At 41.9% G+C, this 9,355-nt stretch overlaps 1 protein-coding gene across 2 annotated transcripts in view; it reads right to left on the bottom strand.

The window, feature by feature from the left end:
• Window positions 1-60: 60 nt before the first annotated feature.
• Window positions 61-9,355, bottom strand: part of Pi3K59F (phosphatidylinositol 3-kinase 59F) — a 38,822-nt gene continuing 29,527 nt past the window's right edge. For both annotated transcript variants that reach the window (XM_075680534.1, XM_075680535.1), the window contains 8 exons: window positions 8,263-8,532; window positions 6,573-6,642; window positions 3,765-3,914; window positions 3,366-3,440; window positions 2,295-2,463; window positions 1,653-1,743; window positions 941-1,066; window positions 61-284 (listed from right to left, as the gene is read on the bottom strand). In XM_075680534.1, the coding sequence (XP_075536649.1) occupies window positions 270-284; window positions 941-1,066; window positions 1,653-1,743; window positions 2,295-2,463; window positions 3,366-3,440; window positions 3,765-3,914; window positions 6,573-6,642; window positions 8,263-8,532 (966 nt within the window). In that variant the 3' untranslated portion in view covers window positions 61-269. The remainder of the gene's footprint in view (window positions 285-940; window positions 1,067-1,652; window positions 1,744-2,294; window positions 2,464-3,365; window positions 3,441-3,764; window positions 3,915-6,572; window positions 6,643-8,262; window positions 8,533-9,355) is intronic.

Below are 9,355 nucleotides of genomic sequence, written 5' to 3'. Positions count from 1 at the left end.
TCGATTCAGTCTGCAGATCTGATATCTTTGGTTGGGTCAAATGATACAGACACGCGGACGGAGAAAGAAGGGTGGCCACATCAGTGCCTGTATATTCATCTCCGGTATCACTCTTTTTGTTATTTGTACAGTGGCAATAAATATGTACAATGGAAGTGCTGGGACGCCAGCAGCAGTTTCTCTGAGCGATGCACACTCCGCTTAGGTGCCGCTCTTGGGGGCAGTCTGGTAGCCTTCTTCTGATGGTGTCTGTGCCTAGGATGCCTTTGTCACCTTCTCCAGTACTGCATGCAGGAGAGACGAATGAGCGTCGCTGTTCAGTCTTCTCAATACAAAATCGTTTTTAGAAATTGACAATATTAAAAGCAACGGGCTACAAATGCACAATCACAATGTTGGCTGATACAAGAGCAATTTCTATGCTTCATGGCCAATGGAGAACACTAATAAAAGAATAAAGGACCGTTCATACTGCTAGCATTTATACAGTACTGCCACATACATAGAAGTGTGAACAACCAGTAAAAATCAAGACATTTACTGCATTTTTGCATATGCTGCAACTTGTGTCAAAAGGTGCAGCTTGAATGTGGTACACTCCACGTTGATGCGAGGTCTAAGCTGATGCCTAAATTTGCACGTAGGAGTGTTTTGCTTTGCTTTGAAGCCACAATGCACTTTGCCAGAGAGCAGAAATAAAAACAGTGATGACTGATCATATAGACAAAGACTGCTCCTAGACATTTGCTTTGTGCCACGTTGCTTTTACGAATATCCAAATTCCATATTCTGCAGCTCATGTGGTTTATGTGCATCGAAATATGGTACATTGCATTGACATTTGAGCCCTTTAAGAATTTGCAAATGGCAAAAGTTTGAAAATGCATTGTCTGCAGCTTCGGTCCCAACATAGAATGTTCGCTAAGCCTTTGGCTCTCACCTGAGCAATCTTGTGGATCTGCTCAACAAGCGCTGGCATGACGGCTGAGACACTGACATCAATCAGATTCTGCATGTAGTGAACTGCCTCTTCATCTGTCAGGTCCAGCCGAAATTTGTCTTGCACCTACACACGAAGATGGCAGTTGAGAACAAAGGGACTGAAGTTCTCACAACTAAACACCTGCAGTATAAATAACGCGAATCTCGTATAAACAAAAAAAGCCAACCCAGCAATGCCCTTTGTAGTATCATATGATAGACGTCTGCTATGGTGTCTCTCATAGCCACAGTTTGGCTTTGGGATGTGAAACCCCAATATAAATAAATCACTTTCAAGTTGAACAATTATACTTTCACATTTTTTTACAGAAGAAAGAAAAAAAATAAAGTTGATACGAATGCTGGAACAAACGTATCTTGTGACAGACATTTTGGGCAAGAACATCTCAAAACGAATGCTAGTCTCGGGACTGCTACCATGCAGACATGCCTTGAGCAACATCTAGCTTCGATTCTGCAGTTGCAACAAAGTGGGCCCTAGAGTAACTTATAAAATTTATTCGTGACTATTTTTGATGGTCGCCAGCAAAAATAATGTGTAGCCAGAAAAATAACGCATTTATTTCTACTGCGGTGTTTTTAACAATTGCTTTGTCTTGGCCGAAATGTTTGGTATTACAAAGATAATATGTTTCTTGTGGAAACTTTACCTTCTTCACAGTCTTGTCAGGCTCAAGTGCAATGTCAGGTACGCTTGCATCAACCATCAATGAAAACAGGTTCAGGATCAGATTAGCATGCCTGAAAACAAAACAAGGGTCTGAATGCTTGCATGTCAGCAATTCCCTTCCACATTGAAGATGGCTACAGCTTTCACACGACGACTGTTTGAATGTTACCATGGGTGATTTTCCCTGCAGTGATCATTTATGCAAGATGCTTCAGCCTGAGCTGCATTAAAAATTTTTTATAGTGAAAACTTTGCTGCTAGTATAATCAAGAACTTTAGTTCTGTACAAAGATCTGAGCAGTTGCATGGATCTTTCTAGCAGCACCACCTTAAAATTCCCTACAAAACAGTAGCGGTGTTAACTGCAAGGTCAGCATAATCACTAAGGTCTAATTATCAACCATCGAAACCTTAGTCTTATTTTTCTTGGGACATTCCAGAGAACCATCACCTGAAAATATTCACATATAAAGGCAATAACTTTTCAGCAATAACTTTTTACAGCAACTGGCACCCAGTCGCGGTCAAAGTGCAGCTGGTGTAGATTGGACTCAAGCCACCCGAGTTTGCATACAGCAGTCGAACACTTCATTGACTTGAACCCATCACAGCACTGGCTCACCTGCGTAGATGCAGAAATGCTGTATAGCACTGCTTGCGGAATGCTTGGTAGTGCTCCGAGTTGATGCCTCCCATGGCCTCCACCATCTCCTTGCTCAGTTTCATTGGTGGTGGCAGTGGCTTAGGATCCCGGCCCAATATGTAGCCAAAGTCGATATGGAATAGCTTTCCTGGAGAGAAAAATCAATGCCCTCTGACTTAAGTTTGACCTCCTGTGTTACCTGACAAAAGCTCAGAGACACAGGTGACCCTTGCGAGTCAGTTTTCATCGCTATCTGGTATGTTAGAAACACGAAGAGCAGACTGTCTGCTCAGATGTTACGGCTGCATAGAGCAACAGCATGCCAACGTGCGTGGGTAAAGTGACTGCCTCCTCAAAGTTTGCTCAGGTAATAGTCACTTTAGCTTATGCGCAGGTATAACGCCATGGAGGCGGTTCTCATGTTTATGCTATACCCTAAATTGCAACATCTCGCAACATTTGAAATATAGTTCACAAAGGTGTTCTTTTCGTCTATGTTGTCAAAATGGTCTTTCTTGTATTATGGTCAACTTTCATAGAAAAGGTGGGCCTAATGATCAAACCATTTACACACAGTGTCACAGGCCTCTGGCTTCATAATGTAATGTGTTTTTATTTTTCTTACTGTTTACACTAGTCTAATTCTTGACATGGTGAAAGGTTAATGTCAATGAGAGTGGACAAGAGGTCTCATCAATCATTGGTCAAGGAGTCATCAACACCGAAAATTTGTTGCACAAGCTTCAAAAACTGCTGTCAATGATGTACACTGTAGCAACATGGATGACGCCAAATCAGAAGTGTTTAGAATGAAGGGCCAAAAGATGCAAACACACAAAACCTCCACCCTCCCTTCCATTCTTCTGGTTGCCAATGTTGTTACCAACACAACAATGCCAAGCTCTCTAATAGTGGAACTCGCACACAAGAACTGTGCAGTGAGTAAACGCAGACACATGAGTGCACCTGCTGACCAAGAAAAAGTAAGTTGCACATTTCAGAGATGCCACAAACGTTGCATCCCAGCAAAGTAGTCAAATGATGGTATACCTGTCTTTGTCAGAAGCAAGTTGTCAAGATGCCGATCGCCGACGCTGAGCAGGTATGTGATAACGCAGTAACCAGCTGCAAAAAGATGAAAGCGAGAATGAGCAATTTCAAACATGGAGCAGGGGAGGCCAAAGGAAATTAAACCATTCTTACTGAAACCACGAATTACTTAAATGCAGGGCAATCTAACCAGGTCCAGACACAGTCAGCTACAGTCTTCAACAAATCAAGTGCGCTAGAAAACCTAACCACAGTACACCACAGTACCTAAGAGCACTGGAGAATACCAGTCTCGTAGATACTGTACTGACTGGGAGTCCTTAAAGCTGCAAACTTAAAATAATCGAAAACAATATCCATCCTTTAAATGTTATTACAGATTTTAGCTTGCAGACTCACCACATGACTTGACGTACGTGTCCATCACTTCTGGAGAGATGCCGTATGGGCCCGTGTCAGAGGGAGCATGCTTCCTGAAGAACTTTTGAATAGTGTCTTCCGTTCTGAGGACGTCAGCGACAGATGTTGATTCAATGTATTGCACAAAGCCTGCAAGGAACACAACAGTACAGAGAGGAATACGTGTATATTAGAGAACAATTAGTTTTGTGTTACAATGGTACACTTTTTCACATCCTAAACACATTCACAGAGATATTCAAATGGCTGCAGGAGGGAAAAAAAATGGCAAAGTTTTCAGCACAATAGCGTTCTCTTACTGCCCACATCATACAAAAGCAACGGGTTATTATTAAACCTTGAGCAAATACAGTGCGCTAGCATGAAAAAATATTACAACTCTATGTTTCTTTAACAGAAAGCAACAACTACTTCCACCATGTTATTGCAGAAACAGACAACACATTGGGGTGCTCCATTGTGCTCATAAGTACAATAAAAAATTTGTGAGGAAAAAAAAACAGGGAGAGTATGGCAATTTTTCTAACATATATTTTCTTTTCTCTTCTGTTTTCTATTAGTTTGCTTTTCTGTGACTTCAACAAACTAATCGATTTCTTGGTTTTCTGTAACTTTACAGAAAATATTTGTTTATGCCTGATTAGCGGCAGTGCAAAGGACAAGGACAAAGCGAGACGACATGTACGTCTCCCTTCGTTCTTGTCCTTTGCGCTGCTGCTAATCATGAACCTTAACCCACTTGCCCAGCTTGCCACTCATCTAGTTTATTACATTAAGGGAGTAACTTTTACTCCCTAATAACTACATCTTTATGCACAGTAGTACAAAAGAGTCAAAGGTTGGAATGCGGTTGTAAGAGATCATACATGTACAGATGAGCATGTTGTATAGAACATATGAGAGGTGACAGCCTCACAAGACATCTGGTGCCAAGAAACCTGGTACTACGCAACACCATCCAAGTATCCACTTTACAAGCTTACATAGCCATGCTCTAAGCAGCAATACTCGCCTTGATTGAATCTGCATCTTATTCAGAAACTAAGACTAGTTGGCTCGTACGTGTGTGATCTGCATATATATACTTGCTTAGCAAGTGAAGATGCACACAAATGTTACTTGACGATAACAGAGATGAACAAATCTAATTTCGCTCACAGTACTGAGGACAAATTTTTCACTTAGCAGCATGGGAACAAATTCTATCAAAATTAAGAAAAATTCTGTCTTTGATCGTAAACTGTAAACCATTTCTTTAAAATGAACTCATCTGTTTCTTCCATCAAAAGACATCTTTTTGTAACAAAAATAGACATTTGCTGTTCTTTGTTCTTTCACATTCATTTTTTACATTGTATAACTTCAAAAAGTCATTGCCAAATGTCTTCCTGGCAAAGGTAGTACTATCATAAATACTGCACTGGTACTCGTATTACCTGGACCAGACAACCAAGGAGATTACACAAAGTCAGTGTGTGATTTGTACACAAATTTTGCCTCGAGGTGCAGTTTTATGACACTGCAAGGCACTCTGCCATGAAACCCCACATCGAAGAGAAAGTTATGAGTGTGCGGCAGCATGCGCTGCAATGATGCAATGTAGGTACATATAAAATTGTTTTCGATTTATTTATTAAAATACATCTGTACTTCTGTATGCAGGTTAATGGCATGAAGATGCGTACACTACAGCAAAGCTCTCACACATTTACTGCAGCACTTCCTTTTTGATTCTACACTGCACGTCGTATTCCATATTGAACATTATTTCGCAGAAGACACGAATTGTGCAAAACGTAAGCGTAAATGTGAAAGTGCTTGATATCACAATAAGCTCTCAATTGGAAATAAAGGACAGACATAATTTTGCTTGGAGCTAAATGGCTCTTGAGAAACAAAAAGTGCAGCTGGCTGTCTTTTCTCTGCAATAGAATAAATGTGCTTGCAGGCTAACATGTGTGCCGAAACTTGGAATCAGATACTGCATCTGATGGGTCATTTGCAGCAATGCTAGGCATGGCCTAGCTTCCCAGAGGAATTAACTGTGACGGAGTCTGCTAGGTGTGTGTTCATCAGAGATAACTTGTGACCACTCTAGTTTCTTGCAAGCTACAAATGCTCAGGCAGCTGTCCCTTTTGATATAAGTGGAACCTCCTTGTGCTTGCCAACACATTACGGCCTGCTTGGCAACAAGGATAAACTTTGTTTCACAAGGAGACGAAATGTTTTCTGGAGGACAAGGGTGGTTGCTTGGGCTAGTTGGTAATTAACGATAAAAACGACGTACAGCGCGAAGGACAAGGACTGCAAGAGATGACGTACGCTGCGCTCTGTCATGCTTCCCTATTTTTGCTTACATTTTATACCAGCCCACTGCATTTTTGCCTGAAGGATAGACTGTGTCACCGGGCCAAAGAAATTACTGCTGCGCAAGGTGGCTGAATTGAAACTCTTGCAAAGTATTTGTAACCTTGTTACACCTCAACCAAAAACAAGGAGTGTTGTAAATACGTCCAGCAAAAATGTGTGCAATGACGCTGATATTAGCAAGATTTATGATAATTTTCAAATAAGTTTCCACGTAACCTAGGTGTGTTAAGACACCAGTCAGACAAATCACCATCTTTAATTATGGCCCACACATTACTGGAGAAAATTTTATAGAATTTATCAGTTTCGTGCATGAACCTTAAGACAGAGCAGCAATTGCTCGGCTGCAACATGCATGAATAGACTATACCAGTATGTCAGATATGTAAACGAAGCAGAATAATACACGTTCGTACCGTGTTTCGTGCTTGTAGCAAGGACACAGTATGGAGTCAACTTTAAATCAAGATTCTCTTTCCTCAGCAACTGAAAAAACAAAGAAAGTAGTAAAGCAAAAACCAGAAAGCACTCTCTAGATGAACCAACAATGTAAATATTTAATTATAGCATCCTATTCAGGTGAACAAGCTTTTACAAAGAGCAAAATCGTGGTTACTACAAATACCGCAAAAAGTGAGAATTTACTCACTACACTAAATTACCTTGCATTTGGCGCATGATAGCCTGAGTTGCTTATGCGCCATTAAACCCAACACAACACAACACTAAATTACCAAAAAAACTCAAAATGCTACATTTTCTTGAAGGCAAACATATCCCTCCAGAAGTCTGAATGTTTTCAGTACCTGCAGAACAGCATCACTCTTTCCCTTTTAAACAGTTTCACACCTAAATATCATCACTGTTGTGTCTTATAAATTCAGGCTCAGGCTCTCACTGTTCACAAGCAAACATCTTGGGGCAAAGGATTTTAAAATGTAAGGATGTTAGAAACAAGCTTGATGTAAGAGACAATTGATTTGATTGACTTATTAGATTTAACATCCAAAGGAAACACAGGGCCTATTCAATATTTTTTAAGCACCTCGAATTTTTCAGCATACACCGAAATATCAATGCACATCCTTGCTATCCACCCATCGAAATGAAGCTACCAATGGCTGAGATTTGAACTGATAACAATGTGACCAGTAGCAGAATGACATAGCCTGGCTGCCATATAGTGAGCTTTCAACATAAAGGTTCACCAGCAGGTGACAGCACTGAAAGCTCACTTAATTTGTTTGCTCAACATGGAATTACCGTGAGAAAGGCAACTGCTGAATGTCACTCACAACATATAAACGAGCACAGAGTACAGCTGAATTCGGAACAGCTCCAGAGAAGAAATGCTACAGAAGCATGTGGAATCCTAGAAGATAATCACACAAGCAAGCTCATCATAATTCTCTTCATTATAAAAAAAGAAGACACCTAAGCACTTCTTATGAGTTGTGAGTGCGAAAGCATTAATGTCCAACTGAACACCGCTGAGCGGTCCTTCGAGTTATAAACTCCTTGAGGGCAAGCGAACGCGTTGAGGAGCATTTTGATTTGGTCTTACCAGGGTGCAGTTAGAATGCAGGCGAGAGCTTGCACAGACAAAGAATGCATGGATAACACAGGCTCCTGAGCGCGAGTGTCATGTGTCATTGCGGCGATGCCCTCTCCCATCACACAATACCGCGGCAGCGGGTTTTCCCTTTCGCCCACTCTGTTCCGTCGAGGCCTAAACAAGCAAGCATGAGCCAGCGCCACGAGCGCGCCTCACACACTCGTGAAGTGGCATCACAGCCAATGGCAAGTTTCACTGCTACAGATGCTGCCGTTTTTTTTTTTTTTCCGCTCAATGGACCATTTGACACTTTCGCATCAAAATAAGCGGAAGAGACAGAAGAGAGAATACAGCACTCTTTTCACTCTTCTCTCCCCACCACTTACTTTGTTGCGCTTATCGTCAATACAATTGAGATATGGTTTGCCAACGAGTTGATGCCTATGCCCTTCTAATACCCACAGCTACTTGTAATACGCAAAACTGGCTACCTACCCTGTGACCACTGACCCACTGCCGACATGCTAGAGAAGAGAGAGAGTCAAACTGACCTTGTCCATAAGGGTGATGGTCTGCAGAATGAGCTGGTCCTGGCGTAGGTCATCACCATGCTTGAAGATGGCAACGTACTCGCCACCATCAACGTCGTCGGTGAGAAAGCTCAGGCGGCAGGGCATGAGGGCTGACTTGAAAAGAGCCGCCTTGGACGGCACCAGGCCACGCACCCGCACACTGGGGTCAAGCGGCAAAGGCAGGGGTTCCGGAAATCGGATGAGCTGTTGGGACTCCTGCTCCAAGAGCAGCGCGTGTAGCTTCTCCATCTGCGCATTCAAAGGGCACCACCACAAGTCTTGTGAAAACAGAAGTGCCATATGAACCATAATGAAAATTGAGTGAAGCATGGTACAGCATCCGAAATTTCAGCTGCCATTAACATTGGCTCTATGGCTGACGTGAAGGCACCACGAGGAAGTCTGAATATTTAATAAAAAAATTGGGCACCTCACCAACCTGTCACCAATAGTATGGTTTCTTTTTCTCTTTTTTTTAAGCAGCAATAACTGCTACAGGCTCCTCCCCACCAATTGGGATTCTCTTGTTGCAGGCACGCATCATCAATATCACCAAAGTATTGCCTACATTGATTCACCTAGCCAGACTTGGGTACAGACACAGTGGCATCACAGATTCAGAAAGATTCATCACAAGGTCATCAGAAGGTAGCTAAGTGTTTACAATCGCTGTGGCTGTCCTGTGGATTCCCGCAGGACTATAAGAGATATTTAAAAAAAAAGGCTTCTACATCTCTAAATAATTTTGCTGGTTGCCACAGAAAATTAACAACTTCATCTAAAGATGAATGAAAGAGTTGTAAACAAGACAATGCCAGAATGAAAGACAGTCACAAGAACTACAATGAGCACCCAAGTTCCTCCTTGATGCAAACTTGGTTTGTTAGCTTTTTCGGCACAACACTTTTCGGAACCAGTCAATTCAATTTATAATTGTAACCTACAGAAGCTGGACCACTTTTTATACATTAGAGAGTTTTAGAATAGGGGCCCCAATAGATTGGGGCCCCAAGGAGCTTTGTGGGTGTTAGCGCTGGGGCACGCAGGAGTGAAGAGCTTTAGAATACGGCTT

The sequence above is a fragment of the Dermacentor variabilis genome, chromosome 2 (assembly GCF_050947875.1).
Source record: "Dermacentor variabilis isolate Ectoservices chromosome 2, ASM5094787v1, whole genome shotgun sequence".
In the NCBI taxonomy this organism is placed as follows: Eukaryota; Metazoa; Arthropoda; class Arachnida; order Ixodida; family Ixodidae; genus Dermacentor; species Dermacentor variabilis.
The sequence above is the reverse complement of the archived record's forward strand: the minus strand, read 5'-3'. Positions and strand labels throughout refer to the sequence as shown.